The 17,142-nt window shown below is 65.3% G+C and overlaps 1 protein-coding gene across 1 annotated transcript; it reads left to right on the plus strand.

Annotated features, from left to right (window-relative positions):
- Window positions 1-7,371: 7,371 nt before the first annotated feature.
- On the plus strand, window positions 7,372-14,431 carry RBM28 (RNA binding motif protein 28). Its single transcript, XM_087935455.1, is given in 23 exon segments — window positions 7,372-7,417; window positions 7,420-7,497; window positions 7,580-7,729; window positions 7,869-7,902; window positions 7,904-7,964; window positions 8,105-8,180; window positions 8,597-8,689; window positions 9,432-9,512; window positions 9,734-9,821; window positions 10,007-10,179; window positions 10,725-10,794; window positions 10,960-10,991; window positions 10,994-11,068; window positions 11,304-11,377; window positions 11,491-11,626; window positions 11,721-11,785; window positions 12,281-12,439; window positions 12,919-13,053; window positions 13,262-13,336; window positions 13,490-13,824; window positions 13,950-13,986; window positions 13,989-14,061; window positions 14,158-14,431. Coding segments are annotated over 23 exon segments (2,268 nt in total). The 5' UTR covers window positions 7,372-7,386; the 3' UTR covers window positions 14,295-14,431.
- The last annotated feature ends 2,711 nt before the right edge of the window (window positions 14,432-17,142 follow it).

Here is a 17,142-nt window from a genome sequence, read left to right on the forward strand (position 1 = left end):
CGAGATTTCCTGGGGGCTTCATCCACCTTTCACCTGGGAGCCTCTCCGAGAACGGCCCCTGGCTACCCCCCACGACAGCCTCGCCGGGGGTCTTCCTCCCTCTCCCTGGGGCTGCTGAGCCTGGGCCTTCCCTGTAAGGGGGGAGCGGGTGCTGATCCCCAGAGAAGTCCTCGCAACTCCTTTCCGGACTGCGCGGCGGTTCGACAGCGGCTTCCAGCATCGGCGCCTCCCGAGGTCCGGGGGAGCGGGGGTGTGGGGGGACCATAGCAAGACTTTTCGCTCCGGAGTCCGGACCGCTGCCGGCGCATTGGATCCGGACACCCTCCTCCCGCAAGAGAACCAAGGGGGTGCCTCACGCCAGACGGCCAAGGTAACCGTGCCCTCCGCCCCCCCGAAGCCAACCGACGCCGACGCCGCATCCCACCTGGGAGGCCCAGAAAAAGCCGCGCACTTCCCGCAGCGGCGGCAGAGAGTTTCGGCCGGTCACGGAAGCCGCAAAACCAAGCGGGGGTCGAGAGCCGCTCGGGGCGCCCGCAGGGAAGGCGCCGCATCGTCCGGGGGCCGCCGCGGAGCAGAAGGAAGCCGCGCAGGGAAAGCAGCGGCGCGGAGGGAGAAGTCGCCCACGCGCGCGCTTCGCCCTCCGCCTCGCGCGACAGCAAGACCCACGCGCGGCCCGGAGCCCGCCGGCTCCCCCAGGGCAGAGCGGGGGCGAAGAACGGGCCCCGAGGAAATGCTCCCCCCTTACCCCCCTCGAGGCTCGGCGAGAGGGACGCAGCGGCGCCGTCGGGGCCCCGGGGATGCGGCGGGCCCGGAACTGCTCACCTGGCCTGGCCCGACCGGGCTGCTGCTGACCAGCGGCGGCCCGCAGCGCGCCTCCTTCCCGAGCTCGCCTCCTTCGCAGCAGCCCAGTTGGCGCCTGGCGCCGCGGCGGAGCAGCCCGAGTGACAAGCGGCTGCAGCGGCGACTCCTCCCCGTATGCCGTCGGACGGATGCGCCCGCCCCATCCCCTTCCCCTGCCCACGGATTCCGGGCGCATCCCGGCGGCCGCTGCCGCCGCCGCTGACGGCACGCGCGACCCTCTCGCAGGCGGAGCGGAGGCGGCGGCAGCGGCCCCGCCCGTACGGGGTACTCCGGCCGCTGCCAAGCCGGAGCGGAGGAGGCGGCCCGGCCGCCCGCCTGCCTGGGGACGGGCCTCTTGCGCGGCCAGGGGGATCCTGAGCGCCCCAGACCCCTCTCCCGCTCCTCTGCCTTGGCTGGGAGACCCCGAGGTCCCCGGCCCTCTGCCCGGTCAGCAGGGCTCTCTGGCCCGCCCCCTCAGCAGGGCCCAAGGCTGGGCGGGACAGGGTGGACTCCGTCGGATGGGGCAGCCAGGCTCACCTTCAGCTGCAGGCCTTGGCTCCAAGCCCCTCCACACCCCACGGCCTGGGCACTCAGGCTGGCCTACACCGCAGGGCTGCTGTTGAGGAGCAGGTGCTGTCAGCCCTTCCCCCATGGGCAGCTCCGGATGCCAGCCAGTCGGTGGCCGAGACACAGACCCACAAATGTGCCCAGACCCTAAAACTACAACGAATAGCACCCACCCGTAGCGGAGCTGAAGCCCAGGAAATGGAGGTGCTGCCCTCAGCTGCTCTGCCAAGCCCCGTCTCGCCCTCAACCCTGGCAGGACGAAACCCCTCCCTCCTAGCCTGGCAGATGCCACCTAGCCTGGCTCAGGAGCGCCAGGGCCAGAGAAATTCACCCAGGGCTGGCATGTGGCAGCTGCCGCCCTGGGATTCCAGTGGTGGAACAGGAGCCCCTTGGCCTGGGAGGAATGGCTCGACTGGAACCAGAGCAGGCCTGCAATCCACCACCCTGGCCTTCCCAGGAGGAGGCAACTGGCCCGGAGGGGCTTCAGGCAGACCACGCGGGGCTCAAGGAGGGGAGGCCTCCCACCAGAAGTGGTCCCAGCAGGGAGGTGGGCATGGGGGCCACTGGCCAGCAGCCGCTGCAGCACCCACAAGAGGGGTCAGATCCCAAGGGCCTGAAAAGGGCCTGAGGGTCTCGGGTGGGGAGGGGAGAGCCACACAGGCCCAGATCCTCCAGCGGGGGTTACCTGGACAGGCTGCAGGCAGGAGTTTGGCTCCCGAGCTGACCGTGGCTGGCCGAGATCCTCGCAAGCCCCTCCAGGCCAGGCTGAAGTTGCCAGCTTTCTTGGCAGCAGACCCAGAGGCAGGAGGCCTGATCCTTGGGGCGCCTCCTCCCTCGTTGCTCCTCCAGGCAAGGGCAGGTGGGAGATGGGCAGCTCTGAAAGCAGCCCCCCCACCAGCCAGGCCTGGAAAAGCGGAGCTGGGGGCATTTCCCGCCTCCTTGCCACCTGCTCCCCAGCCCTCCCCTTGCCGGCCCCCTTCAAGGGGCAGCAATGACTATTCTTGGGGGAATGCTGCCTGTAAAACATCTTGTACAAATATGTAGAACTTTAGAAAACAATGAATATATAAAGACGTATTTCTTTTCTTTTTTATGACTATATCTATAAAATGTTTCTAGGATAGATTTGGGAGGATTATACGAATTGTTATAAAATAAACTGAGTAAACTATAGTTATCTCGCAATGTATGAATGAACAAAATTGTAGTCAAATGATTGATTAATAATGATACGAGCGTATTTAATCTTTGATCGATAATATAAGTTATTATGCAACGTAACTGTAATTGTGACTATGAAATGGATGCACAAAAAATTTGTAAACCAACCGACACACTGCTTGTACACTTGTGGAAGAAAGCTGGATGTTTTGTTTGTTTTGTTTGTCTTTAAAAACCAATAAAATTTACAAAAAAAAAAGAAAGAAAGAGGCAGCAAGGACCAGCCACCTGAAGCAGAGCCATTGGGGCTCAGGGCGACTCTCCTGGGGCCACCAGGGGGCCAGACCACCAGGAGCTGGTGCACGACTGACAGGGAAGGGGCACTGATGGGAAAGCCCCCCCCCAAATCCCCTGGAGTTCTCCCATCTGATGGAAGGAGGAGCAAAGGCCTTTCTGGGGGCCTTGGGATCTGAGCCCGCTGGTGGCGGCGGCGGCTGCTGCTGCTGGGTGGTGACCCCCATGTCCAGCCTCCCCCCTCCCTGGGCTGAGTCGGAAAGGTGCCGGGAGACCCCTTCTGCTCAGAGCCCTGGGAAATGGGGTGGGGGAGAGAGCCCCTCGAGGCCTGCCTGAAGCCCCTTTCTTTCCACCCAGGAAGAGGGCATGGACGCCGCCTCTGTCCGGGCACTGGCGAAGGAGAACCAGCCTCTCCCTCCCTCCCTCCCTCCCCTTTCAGCCATCCTGCCCGCCTCCAGCTTCCTAAGACCCTCCTGCCCCGTCCTGACCTTGGAGGGGAGGGGAGGCAGCAGAGGGGAGACCCTTCCAGGCACTTCCGCTCCTGCAAAATAGCCTCTTCCCCCCTGAACCCCTTCTGGGCACGGCATCCGAGCGGCTTCTGGGCCCCCAACTGAGGCGCTGCAGGCACTGCCGGTGTGCCCAGCCTGCCAGCCTGTCCGGCTGGGTTGGTCAGAGGGCCCGTGGGCTCTTTGGCACCCCCGCTTGCTGCAGGGAAACCCCCTGGCTGGCTGACTTGTGGGGCACAGGGGCACGTAACCCCAACCCTCCCCCACTTTCCTGCGTCGGGAGGCCGGCAGAGGCACCCATGGCTGTGTGTTTCCTGTGCTGTGTTGTTGTGCGCACTTGCCCCCCCGGCCTTTGCTCTCTGGTGGCTGCCCCCCCGGCTGTGATAGGTGTGTGTTGGGCAGGCCAGCCAAGCCTCCCTTTGCGAGGTGTTTCCGGGGGCCTTACAAGGCGCCCTCTTCTCACAACCGTTCGTTCAGCGAACGCTCGAAGTTGCAATGGCTCTGAAAAAGCGACTTTTGACCGTTTCTCACACTTGCAGGCTTTGTAGCAATTCCCCCCGCCGTGGTCATGGGATCAAAATTCGGACACTGGGCAACCGGCTCACATTTACGATGGCCGCAGCGTCCCTTGTGTGACCTTCTGAGAAGCAAAGCCAGAGGGGGAGCAGATTCACTTAGCAACTGAAGTGACTCACTTAACAACCGTGGCAAGAAAGGTTATGAAATGGGGCAAAATCCACTTAGCAACCGTCTCGCTTAGCGGGGGAGAGCTTGGGCTCCACTGCGGTCATGAGTGGAGGACGGTCCGCAGAAGCCTAATGTACCAGACCGGGTTTCCGCAAGAGGCGGCTCTGGGTGCTACTGGACAGGGCAAAGCCTCGGGTTGGGGGCAGCTGCTTTAGCCGCTCGCCCCACCTGTCGCCCTCCACATCATTGTGGTGAGGCTTTGGTGGCATTTAACCTCCTTTGACGCCAGGGGACTCCCCGGTGCCAGGGCCCCTTAGGCGGGGGGGGGTGTCAGGCGGCTGGGGGCACCCACATGGGTTCTGCCCACGTCCCTTCCGAACCAGGGCCAAGGGCTGGGGGGAAGGTGTGTGTGTGTGTGTGTGTGTGTGTGTGTGTGGAAAGGGAGCAGGCAGGGAATTGGGGAGGCGGCAGGTGCCAAGGGCCTCCCTGCACAAACGGCAGCACACAAGGGTTTTGTGGTTGTGGAGCAGCTGTGCAGGTGCTTAAGCCCAAAGGGGAGGGGCCTCCGGAGCAGCCAGTGCAGCCAGCCCAGCCCACTGCGGGGGAGCGGGAGGGGGGACAGGCTGAGGAGGCTGAGAGGTCAAGGAGGGTCAAGGCCTCGATCCGATCTCCGGAAAAAGAGGCAAGCAAGCCAAGGAGAGCCTGGGGTGCCCTTCTGCCTCCGCCCCCCCGCCCGGGCATTCTGGATTGGCAGGCAGTTCAGAGGTGGGAGAAGCGCCATTCTGGGCGCCAGCCAGCCACAAGGACACTTCTGCCACCTACACTCCAAACACAGGAGGAGGGGAGCACGGGACAGCAGCACCAGTTCAGCATCTGCCAGCCGCAGCAGCCGCAGCGGGCAAGCCCAGGTTGGGGCTGTGCGGGTGGCCGTTTGTGCAGGCGGGCACAGGGTATGTGTGCCCCTCCCACAACCCATGTTGCTTAGTAACTGGTTTGGCAGGACTCTGCTGCCCTCTGGTGGACGCCGCCGAAGCCGGCAGCAGGCGCTGGCGCCCTCAGCCCATCTTGCGCGTCTGTTCCCAGGCAGATGGCAACGCAGCAGGAGCTCAGTTAGAGCCCCAGATTGGCAATCCACTCAAGCAGGCTCCAGGCTGGCTTTGCCACTGAGCCATCCCTGCTGCCCACCTTGCCTCTCTCTGACTCACTCTAGAAGGAAGCAGCGGATCAGCAGCCGAGGCTCTTCCACAACTTCAGAAGTGACACCAATCCTCCTTAGAGAGAAGACGCAGCCGAGAGAGGCTCAGCCGCTGGGCCAGGCCCCGGTGGAGCAAGGCCAGCGCTGAGCCTGCCTTGCCCAGGGAGAAGGCAAAGCGTCGCACTTCAGAGGAGACCTGGCTGGGCCCAGGACAAGACCTGGGATCCCCAGCTGGACGTGAGCCGGCAGGGATACAGCGCTCAGAAGCCAAATGCCGTCAGCAGAAGCCCTGCAGCCAGAGCGGGGGGGGCAATAGTCCCATTGACCCCCAGGAGGGTCCAGTCTCTCTTCTCCAGTTTTGGCCACTGGACCTAGGAGAGACGCAACGAGAGCTTCCGGGATGATCCCGAGCTTGAACACCAACCCTGCAAGGAAGCCTCAAAGGAGGCTGAATCTGCCAAGGAGAAGGCGGGGAGGGCTCTGCAACCGCCTTGGGCAAAAGGAGCCTGATTCTTCTCCATGGAAACAGAGAGAAGACTCAGTCAGGGGAAATGAAAAGGAGGCAGATTTCTGTGGTGCCAAAGCTGGAACTCGGCACCACCTTCTGCCGGGAACTTCCCACTCACCAAATGCTTTCAAAGTGTGTCGATTGAATGACCCTCAAGGATTGTTTAGATGACCTTTAAGTGCCTTTCCAACTCATACTTTGCATGAACCAGTGAGGTCAGGGTTGGCAGCCCTCATCTCTTTGGTCTGCCTCACCAAATTCTCCTGGGGTGACATTAAATCAACTTAGCAGTACAAAACTCCACTGCAGTCAAGGGGGATAGACTGGGGGATTCCCCCCCACACACACAAAAATAATGCCAGGTTCCAATTCTTTTAAAAATCTGGCATTCCTACAGCAAAAGGGATGTAGCAACTGGAGCTGCCCACCGGTAGATGAGGAAGGGTTGGGGGAGAGCAGCCAACCCTCCACCCCCGGCCTGAGCCAGCCGTGTGCGGCTCATGGGCGACCTTGGGCTGCAGCACCAGAGGCCAAATTGGGAGATCGCGGGAAGGGCCGCGTGCCCTGGCCAGACTGGCCCCCCGGAATACCTTGGCCGGTTCTGGTCCCCACAGTAGGAGAAGGACTGAGGGACTGGAAGTGGGGCAGAGAAGATGGGGAGGGTCTTGGAAACAGAAGACCCAAGGAAGACCTGAGCATCTTTAGCCTCCGGAAGAGGAAGGCCTCCCAGCGGTCTTCCCGGCCTTGAAGGGCTGCCCTGGGGAGGCGGTGGGGAGTTTCATTTATTCAGTGCTTATGCCGTCCATCCCTCCTGTGGGGTGACCCTGGAGGGCAGGACAAGACCCCCCGCCCCGCTCCCCAGCAGATGGAGACCCCGGCTCAAAAGCAGGGAGAATTCCCTGACTCTGGAGGCTCCTCCTTGGCCCTGAGGGCTCAGACCCACCATCTTTTGCCTGGGGTTCTCTGAGGATCCTTGTACCGGCAGAGGGTTGAACTAGATGACCTCCCAGGACCCTTCCAACACACACACACACACACACACAGTGTCCCCCTCCACCAAGAGGACAAGGGAGCAAATAAAGGAGCTGTAGCCAAAGGCGAGGGCCGCTTGGAGTCGGTCCCGGCCGAGGGTGCGACAAAAATGCTGTTTTTGCAGCGGGGCCCACGAGAGCCACCCCAGCCGACACCACCCCGTGCCTCTTGGCTGACACCCCCCATTCCCCACCTGCGGGGGAGGCAGAGGAAGCCGGGCTGGGAGCGGAGCAGCCCAGCGGGGAAGGGACGCGGCCTCTGCCACCCACCACTTGAACCCCGGACCGGGCTGGGCGGGCAGGCCGGGGAGACCCGGGGCGGGGCAAGCTCGCAGTAGGACAGCCCCCCCCCCTCCTCGGGCCGGTCACGGAGCCCCGCCCCTCGGCTGCCTGTTCCGAAGCCTTCCGCAAACCAGCGGTCGGCAGGGGAAGAAAGCCCCGCCCGATCCGGGCATGCGCACTCGCGCAACCGGGCGGAGACGCTCTTCCCCGCCGCTCCTGGCGGGGGCGCCGTCGCTTCCGGCCGGCCCGCCTTCCGTTTCCGGGAGGCGCAAGATGGCGGTGCTCGGGCCGCGCGCGTGTTTCCCCGGCGGCGGGATGGGGCGGACGGTGCTGGTGGGGCTGCCCCCTCGGCCCGCGCCGCCGACCTGGAGCGGGAGTTCGGGCAGGCGGGGCCGGTGCGGCGGGCGGTGGCCGTGACGGCGCCCGGTGAGCGGGGGGTGGAGAAGGGGAGGACGGGCGGGGAGGTTCCTCCGGGTCCGGCGCCTGACGGGGCGGGCTGTCGTTGCAGGCGGCGAGGCGTGCACCGGGCTGGGCTTCGTCAGCTTCTCCCTGCCGGAGGACGCGCAGCGGGCCTTGCGCGAGATCCGCACCTTCGGCGGCCGCCGGGTCAGCCTGGCGCTGGCGCGGCCCAAGAGGCGGAGGGCGGCCGGAGGCGGCGGCGGCGCAGGTGAGCGGCGGCGGAGGGGGGGCGGGGCTCGGGTCCCGGGGAGGCTGCGGAGCCCTGGTGCGGCACGGGGGCCTCCCGGGCCGCCTCCTCCTCACCCACCCGGCGCCGCCTTTCTCCCTTCCTTCCCCAGAGGAGGCGCCCCCCGAGGCCCCCGGCAACCGCAGGAGCCCCCAAGGCCCGGATCCCCCAAAAGGCCCGGCTGATCGTCCGCAACCTCAGCTTCAAGGTAGGTAGGTAGGGAGGCTGCGGCTGCCCTGCCCGGGTTTGAGGCGCCCCTTCAGATTGGGAGAGGGGCTCATTGCTTCCCCCCCCATCCCTGCGCTCTTCGCCCCTGAATCCCTTTGGCTTCTCGGTTCTCCTTCCCAGTGCACGGAAGACGACCTGAAGAGCGCCTTTGCTCCCTTCGGGACAGTCCTGGAAGCCTCCCTGCCCAGGAAGCCTGGTAGGTGGGCAGGGAAAGCCGGAGGGCGGGAGGCCGTCCTGGTGCTCTGGAGGGACAAGAGGAGCCTGAGCCATGCGCTCCCCTCGCCTCCTTCATGGCGCCTCTCTCCTGCCTGTCCCGGTGAAGGCTCCCTCTCCTCCTCTCTATCTCTCTCTCTCTCTCTTCCTCCTTTCTTTGGGTTCAGGGTACAGGGGCTAGCTTTAGTACGTTAACATTTCACCTAGGCTGGTAAAACGAAACAAAATGTATGAGAGGTCTGTGTTCAGACACCACTGGGTGAACCCAGGAGACTCCCTGCTCTGGGTGAGGGGCTGCTTTGCCCCCATCCCTTTGCGGGGCGGAAGCTGCAGTTCCTGGGATGCAGGGAAGAGGTGGGATGTGTGACGGGGCTTCTGGCCCTGATCTTTGCCTTCCAGATGGAAAGCTGCGCGGTTTTGCCTTCGTGCAGTTCCGGAATGTCCTGGAAGCAGGAAAAGCCCTGAAGGGGATGAACATGAAGGAGATCAAAGGTGAGTCCCGTTCAGGGTTCGGGTGGGAGTCTGTCCCTCGTGCTGAGGGCCTCCCAGAGGGGGACCGGTTGCGGCTCAGTGGATACCAGCCTGGGGAGGGGTTGGAGAATTTCCCCTCTCCCTTCGCACACCGGCTTCACTTCCATGCAGGCCGAGGGTCAGCAGCAGGAAGGGGTCCTAAATAAAAGGAAACTGAGCCGGGGCCGTGGTGCTTCATGGGAAGGAGGAGCCTCAAATCCAGGGGGAAGCCAGGGTTTAACTGAAGTTGGGGGCTGCAGGGAGGGGATTCCCAGGGACCTGGGGAAGCTGGGCGGCTCCTGTCCCTGAGCAAGTTCTAAGGTTAGGCCAGATTTGGGGGGGCACATCCCCGATTGAGGAGGGAAAGCTGGGGTTTGTCTAGGTTGCCGTTTCCCTTGGGCCGTGCAGCAAGGAGACTTTTTGGTCTAAGCGGACTTTCAGAGGGCTTTGCCTGGTGCAGGGAGGGGGGCAAAGAGGGGAGGCGGCGGTAACCCTGGCCACGTGGGGAAAGAGGGCAGGGGTCTCCACTAGGTCTGTTTTCGCCACTGCACTGGCACCCGCCATCTGGCTGAGGCCTGGCAGCTAAGCAGGGCAGCCCTTAAGGTGGCTGGGAGGCCTGTCGGGTTTTTAAAAGCAGGCAAGAGACGGACTCGGGTGATGGAAGCCTCTGCCCCGCCTTAGCCCCACCCCCAGGCAGCCTCAGCGCCCCCCTTACTCTCTGCAGAGCGACCCGTGGCTGTGGATTGGGCTGTGGCCCGGGAGAAGTTCCAGGCTGCGCAGGCAGAAGGCGGAGGCGTCCCCGCTGGTGAGTGGCCGTCTCGTCTGAATCGGGGGGTGGGTGGGGGGGGTGGAGGCCTGAGTGGGGGCAGGAATCTGTTCTGCTCCTCAGCTCTTCGCCTTCTTTCCGGGGCTATTTTGCAGCCAGTTTTTGGAGAGGCTTCACACATGTTGCGGTGGCCCAATAAGCCCCGTTCTGATTTGGCACGAGGGCTGGACTGTCTCCTCACGTTCTTTGTCTGTCCCCAGAGAAGAAGAAAGGCCAGCCGGGCAGCGCGGGTGGGAGCGAAGGGACGCAAGGGAGACCGGAGGCTTCTGGGCCAGGGAGGCCCAGCAGGTGAGCCGCAGGGAGCCTGGGGGGGCCACGCTGGTGGCAGAAGCGGCAGCGCCGGTGGTCAGCCGGGGCTGCCTTCCCAAGGGCGGTGGGCAGTTGCAGAGCTCGGCCGCTTCCTCTCCCCGCCCAAAGCCAGCAGGTGGGCCCCCTCTTGCTGATGCCATCTGCCTGGCCTCTCCTCCTGGCAGGGACCCCAGGCTCCCCAGCCCCCCCGGGGAGAGCCAAGACGAAGAGCAGGAGGCCAGCTCCATGGAGCAGGAGGAGGGACCCGGCGAGGATGGGAGTTCCGAGGAGGAGGAGGAGGAGGAGGAAGGGGAGGAGAGCCTGGAAGAAGAAGAGGAAGAGGAAGAAGAAGGAGCAGGTTGGTGGATCCAGGCGCTTCGGGGGGATGAGGAGGGCCTGCACCCGTAGAATCCGTCAATACCTGGAGCAGCAGCAGAAGACCCCGCACAGAGGGGCCTCGACTTATGACCACAGGGGAGCCTGACATTTCTGCTGTTAAGCAGGACGTTTGTTAAATGAGTTTTGCCCTATTTTGCGACCCTTCTGGATCGTGATCACCGGGATGATGCCGTGGTCATAAGAGAGGAAAACGGCTCGGAAGTCATTTTTTTCAGTGCCGTTGTAACTTTGAACGGTCACTAAACGAATGCTTTAAGTGAGGGATCCTCTGTATTGCCCGAAGGGTAACGGGGGTCCTTCCCAGGGATCCCATCCTGGCTGGGGCTTCCTTTCATTCACCCCCCTCCAGGGGCCACCTTGAGTGCAGCCCAGGTGCTGGGGGGGAGGGGCAGCCAGGCCTCTGCGGAGACTCCCGGGGGGAGGGGGTTGGCGCCCATTTCTCTGGCTCACTTGCTTGTTGGGCCTCCCGTCGTCTCCTCCACTGACTTCCTCCCCCACCCCCAGGAGAAGACCCTCCCCCAAAGCAGAAGCAGTGCCCCTCGGACGTGGCAGAGGGCCGGACTGTCTTCCTCAGGTGGGTCTGGGGGCTTGCTGTGCTGCAGCCCCCAAGGGCTTCTGTCCAGGAGAGCCCCTGCCCCCTGCCAGGCAGACTGGGCGCCCCCTCCCTCTAGCTGCCCTGGGGGAGGGCCGGGGGCAGGACAGGTGTGGAAGGAGCCGTCTCTGCTGCCGCCCCCTCCAGGAACCTGTCGTTCGACACGGAAGAGGAAGAGCTGGGGAGCTGCTGGAGCAGTTTGGGGACCTGAAATACGTCCGGCTTGTGCTGCACCCCGACACTGAGCACTCCAAAGGTGAGTGGGGCTGGCGAGAGAAGTCGGGGCGCCCCCGCTTGGCCACGCGGGAAGCCCCCGCCCCCTCCTTGGGTTCCCCCTTCCCCTGTGGGAGACCCGGGGGAGCGGGGGAGCTAAGGGCCAAGGTGGATCTTCTCCTTGTCCCCGCTCCTCCCGCCGAGGGCAGGTCAGAAGCCCCCTCCTCCACCCTTGCCTGCCTGCTTTCCTCCAATCCCCCCCCCTTTTGCCCCCTCAGGCTGCGCCTTTGCCCAGTTCGCCACCCAGGAAGCTGCCCAGAAATGTCTCCAGGCGGCGCAGGAGGAGAGGGAGGTGAGTGCAGGACGCTGTGGGGCGATGGGGGCGGCGGGGGGGGCTGCCCCTTCGAGCTCACCGGAGCCCCTTCAGGGGATGCTCCCCTCTCCCCTTGTTTTTCTCCCCGCAAGGATCAGGGGCTTCACCTGGGGGGCCGCCGTCTCCGGGTGGACCTGGCTGTCAGCCGTGAGGAGGCCCAGCGGCTGCGAAGGCCAAAGAGCCCCAAGCCCACCGGCACCCGCAACCTCTACCTGGCCCGGGAAGGCTGTGAGTAGGTCCTTGCCCCCCCCCCCCAGCCCGGCCTGGGGGGGAGAAGCGAGAGGGAGCCTGGCCAGCCTCACTTCCCTCTTTCCTCTTGCAGTGATCCGGGCTGGCACGAAAGCGGCAGAGGGGGTCAGTGCTGCTGACATGGCCAAAAGGGCCCGGGTGAGTGCCCCTCCCCCCGCACTGGTTGGGTAGGGGAGCATCAGGCCGTGGCTGTGGCTGTGGCTGTGGCTGTGGCTGTGGCTGTGGCTGTGGCTGTGGCTGTAGCGGGCCCTTGGATGGCCTCCCTGAGGTGCCCAGGAAGGAGGGGTCTGCCCCCGGGCTGGCCCTCGAGAGCAGGGATGGACAAGGGCTGCAGGGCAGTTGGTCACAGGGTTGGACAGGACGACCGGCGCCGTCTGATGCCTGGATATGGGAGGGAGGGGGCCTCTTTTCTGCCCCCTGGGGACGGGATGGGGAGTTTAGGACAGGGAGAGTTTCCTGCCTCTGGCACCGGGTGGGGGCTTCCTTTCCCCTCCTCCCTCGCCCCCGGTAAGGCCCCTTCTTTCGGCCAGGCCCTGGAAGGCCAGGCGCCTCTGGGGGCTTGGGGAGGGGGCGGGCCAGGGAAGGGGAAGGGGGCCCTGGGTGGGCTGAGCTCTGACGGGGTCTCCCCTCCAGTTTGAGGAGCTGAAGCGCCGGAAGCTGAAGGACCAGAACGTCTTTGTCTCCCAGACACGGCTCTGCATCCATAACCTGCCCAAGAGCCTGGATGGCGCCGCTCTGCGGAAGGTCATGCTGCAGGCGGTGGGTGGCGCGCCGGGCGCCATCCTCAAGGAGGTGAGCAGCCAGGACGGGGCCTCTGCCCAGGCGCCCTTCTCCCGGGAGCTGGGCAAGAGCTGCCTGTCCCCAGCGCTGCTTCCGGAGCCCAGGAAACCGGGGCTCAGCCGGAGGGAGGGAGGGAGGGAGGGAGGGGGTCGCTGCTCCTCCCCCCGGCTCTTCTCCACTTCTGCAGGGCAAGAGGGGGCAGGAGACGGGGGGCGCATGGCTGAGCCCCGCGTTTCTCACCTGGAGGCCCCTCATCCTCAGGAGCAGCTGCAGTTCCCGGGTTCCAGAGCCTCCCGGGGGATGGGCTGGGGGTCTTGCTGCAACCCCAATCCTGGGGGCTCCTTGGGGTCGCCTGGTGTCCGAGGCTTCAGGCGGATCGCGAAGTGGGGCCTCCCCTGGTCCTTCGTGTGCCGGGGGTGAGCCTTCGACCTTTCGGGGGGGGGGACTGGTCCGCCTCCAGCGCGTGACCGGCGGCTCCCTCCCGTCCCCAGTGCCGGGTGATGCGGGAGCTGAAGGGGCGGGGCCAGTCCCTGGGCTACGCCTTCGTGGAGTTCCAGCAGCCCCAGCAGGCCCTGACTGCGCTGCGCCAAGTCAACAACAACCCCCGGCTCTTTGGGGACCAGAAGGTGAGTCTCTTCCCCGCCCGTCAAGCGGAGACCCCGGCCGAGCCCCCTCCCCTCCCTCCTGGGGCTCCCACACCCGCCTGGGCATCCCAGGGCTTGGGCTGGGCCACCTGCAGAGCTGACTGGGCCCCGGGCAGGGGAGGGGGGGCTACCCTGTGGGCAGGAGGGCACTTGGGGGAGGGGTCCAAGACGGGGCCATTTCTCTCCCCAGCGGCCCATTGTGGAGTTCTCCCTGGAGGACGGGCGGAAGCTGAGGCTGAAGGAGCAGCGTGCGGAACGCAGCCTGGTAGGGGCCCCCTGAGATCATCCCCCGGGCAGGGGCCTGCATCACCCCAGCTGGAGACTGGCCAGGAGGGGGAGGGGGCTGGCCCCTTGCGCAGAGGTGGGGAGGGGAGGGGAGGGGGGGCCCCAGGTGACACGTCTTCTCTCCCTCGGGCAGCAAAAGCTGAGGCAGAAACAAGCAGCCGCCGGGCCAGCCAGTCAGGGGTCATCGCCCGGCCCTGGACGGCCAGGGGCCCCTCAGAAGCCCCCCAAGGGCTTGAAGAAGGCCCTGGGGTCCCAAGGGAAGGCTGGGGGCCCTCAGGCTCCCCCAGAGCCCCGTGGACAGAAGAGGAAGAAGCGGCCTGGGCCCTGGCCAAGCCTGAAGGCCACCGAAGGAGCCGCCTCCTGGTCAGGCTTCCAGACCCGGCAGGAGCAGGAGACGGTGGAGCTGCCGGACGGCACGAAGCGGCGGAGGGTCCTGGCCCTGCCCTCCCACCGGGGGCCCAAGATCAGGTAAAGGCAGCCACCGAGGGGGCTCCGGGGTCCCCGGCATGGCCGGAGGAAGTCCCGCTCTGCAAGCTGGGTGGGAGAAAACGCCCGCAGCTGCTCCCTGGACTGAGGGGGGTTCCTCCCGGCAGGAATCGTGACAAGGGCAAAGCGCAGGGGGCCCCTCCCGAGCGGGGAGGAGGAAGAAGAAGAAGAAGGCTGGGCCCAGAGAGCGGAAGGCGCCCGGAGCTGCCCCCCAGGTGAGTGGGTGGGGTCTCCTCCCACCTGCCTCTGTGCCCCCTCCCCGGGGCCTCTGAGCCTGACACACACACACACACACACACCCGTCCTGTCCACAGGGCCCCCAAAAGAAGCAGGCTGGCCACGGCCGGGCGGAGGTTCGCTTCGAGCAGCTGGTGGAGCGGTACAAGCAGCGGATTCTGGGCGCTGGCACGGCCGCCCGGCAGCTCAAGAGGAGCAAGTGGTTCGAGGACTGAGGCGCCCCTCCCCAAGGAAGAGAGCTCCCGGGAGAGAGGAGGGAGGAGGAGGAGGAGGAGGAGGAGGAGGCTCACCCAGGGCCCGGTTCCCCGCACTGTGGGGCAGGCAGGACTCAGGACGTGGAGGGCGGGCAGGCAGGGTGGAGAGACCCCCCGGGCCCTAGCAGTGCTGGGGTCTCTGCCGGCCTTGGGCCTCTGGCCAAGCAAGGCAGCCGTGTGGGCCGTGCCAGGCCATGCAGGCGGGGCGGGGGCGCTGGGCCCCAAGGTGCTCCGGCAACGCAGCCTGGCAGGAGATGCGCAGGAGGCGCTGCGGCTGCCGGGGGAGGAGGAGGCTCCCCGGATGGAGCGCCCGTCGCTTCCTTGGCATCTTGGAATAAATGACTTTCTCGCAATTGTGGTTCCTGGGCCTGGATCACAGGATCTCTCTTCGGTGGGGGGACGGGGGAACGACGACTGCAGAGCTCTCCTCCTGCTCAGGAGGCTGGGGGCTGTTTGAGCCTGGTCAGGCGTTTGGCCCCAGTGCGCCCGAGAGGAGCCCACCAAGTCCACCTGGGGGTCGCCAATTTGAAGCTCTCAGCAGGAGAACAGAGTTGGAGGGGACCTTGGGGGGTCTTCTAGTCCAGCCCCCTGCCCTGGCAGGAGACCCTCCGCCATTCCAGGGGAGTGGCTGTCCAGCCTCCTCTCGGAAAGCTCCAGGGATGGAGCCCCCCCCCCCCCCGACCTCTGGAGGCAGCTTCTGGTCCGCTGGTTGGTTGCCCCGCCTGGCCTTGGGCCGCTTTGGAGAACCGCTTGGCCGCTTCCTCCTCTCCGATTGCAACCAGCCAGGCCCAGTTCCTGCCATTCCGTTCGTCGCGGGTTTGAGCCTCCAGGCCCCCCCCTCGTCCTCCGTTGCGCTCCTCCACACTCTTTCCAGAGCCTCGACCTCTTTTTTATAGGGGATCAAAACTGGGTGCTGTTAATGGGGTGTTGGAGTCCTTGCAGGGGGGGGGGGGCTTTACCCACCTGTTCCCCGTGGACCATCTCATTCGGTTTAATGGGACACCCCCCCACAGCCCAGTTTCCCAAACTCGTCTCGAGGGGAGGATCCCATCTGGAGCCAAAGCGGGGCTGGGTAGCTTTTAGCAACGCAGCTGTTGGGTCGGCATGTGATGAGATCCAGGCCTGTCAGGTTCCGTCGTTAAGCAGATCTGGTTTCCCTAGTTGACTTTGCTTGCGAGAGGTCCCCCAAAAGGATCCCATGACCCTGAGATGTGGCGGCCGTCATAAATACGAATCAGGTGCCAGCTGAATTTTGATTCCCATGTGATGCAACGGCTGTAACTGGGGGAAACGGTCCGAAGCCACTTTCCCCAGTGGCCAAGGGAAGGGTTTGAAGCCTCGGACCCCTGGGGGAGAAGGCCGCCCCGAAGGCCTGGGACCCCAAGCTCCTCCCAGAGATGCCACCTCGGCCAGGCCCAGCCCCCCTCTCGGCTGGGAAGCCAAAGGCAGGTGGGCTGCTGGCCCTGTGGCCATCCGGGGCTGCTCTGGGGCTGGTAGCCTTGGCTGCTTGGGGTCTGGCCCTACTCCAGGCTGCTCTGGGCATCGGCCTCGGGGGCAGCCCTATTGGGGGGGTGTCACCCCTCAGCCCACCCCCGTGCTCCCAGCCAGCCAACCGGGGGCGGGACAACAGACGGGCAAGGGCTGTCTGGCTCTGCTTTGGCCCGGCGGCCTCCCGGGTGGCCAAGCCAAGTCTTGCAAAATGCCAAAGAGTCGCCTAAGATCCTCCCGGGAGCAGGAATTGCAGCTGGGCCCAGAGTGGAAAGAGTTCTGGGAAACTGTCAACAGATGAGCTCACAGGCAGCCCCCCCCAGCCGACAGTTGGGGGGGCTTTCCACCGCTGGAGCCAGCGGCCTGGAGGGGTGTGAGGGTCACCTCCTGCCCCTTGGCCTGTTCGGGGGGGGGGCGCATCTAATGGACCTTCGCAGGGTGAAGTCATCCTTGTGGCTCTTTCCTGCACCCCGGAAGCCCCTTCTGCCCTTTGGGGGCCTCCTGGCTCCCCCTCTCCCCACCTAGGCTCTCCTTCAGTCCCCCCCAGCCCCCCTTGCCCTGCCTCCCCTGCGCTGGCCTTCCAAGCTCGGAAGGCGCCCCCAGGGAAGCCCCTTACCTAGAAGGCGGCTTTGGGGTGGGGCCTGTGGCCATGGGGGGAGGGCTGGCACCGGGAGCGCCCTCATCCTTTGCAGATGTCCGGAATGCTGGAAGTCTGCGCCGAGGAGCGTGTGGGTCTGGCCCCCTGCCCGCTGGAAGTCCTTCTGTTGCAGGCGGCTGGTCTTCATCAGGCAGAGCTGGAGCCTGGCTTGTCTGCCCCCCCCTTCCCGGCGCCAGGGAAATGAGGGCAGAGCCAGCCCCGGGACCCGGCCGCCCCCTTCCCCAGGGCCTCCCACTGCCTGCCCCACACCTCCTCGGGCAAGTGGCCCTTCCTTTCCCCACAGCTGCCTGCCTGCCACACTGCTGGGCATTCCTGCCGCCTAAGGCTGGATGCCCAGGAGCAGGGAAGCAGGCTGGTCCCAGGAGCTGCCCGAGAGGAGGCAGTGACTCCTGTGCAAGACTTCTGGGGGGGGGGGAGCCGACCCCTCTGAGGACCTCGGCCCACCTGGAGAGCCGAGCGGGAGGAGAGCCACCTCCGTTCCTTTCTACCAAGCGGGACCTTCTGCCAACCAGCCCAATCCAGAGCCAAGCATCTGGTTTTGGCCCCGAGGCAGAAGAAGCCAGGCAAATGCAGACCAGAGAGAGCGCAAGGGAAGCGGGGACATGTGGCGATGGGCGGGCTGGCTGCCACCGCCACCGCAGACTGGTGGTGAGAGGAGCGAGC

This window comes from Pseudonaja textilis, chromosome 5 (genome assembly GCF_049901715.1).
Source record: "Pseudonaja textilis isolate UNSWEBS1 chromosome 5, rPseTex1.2, whole genome shotgun sequence".
Classification (NCBI taxonomy): domain Eukaryota; kingdom Metazoa; phylum Chordata; class Lepidosauria; order Squamata; family Elapidae; genus Pseudonaja; species Pseudonaja textilis.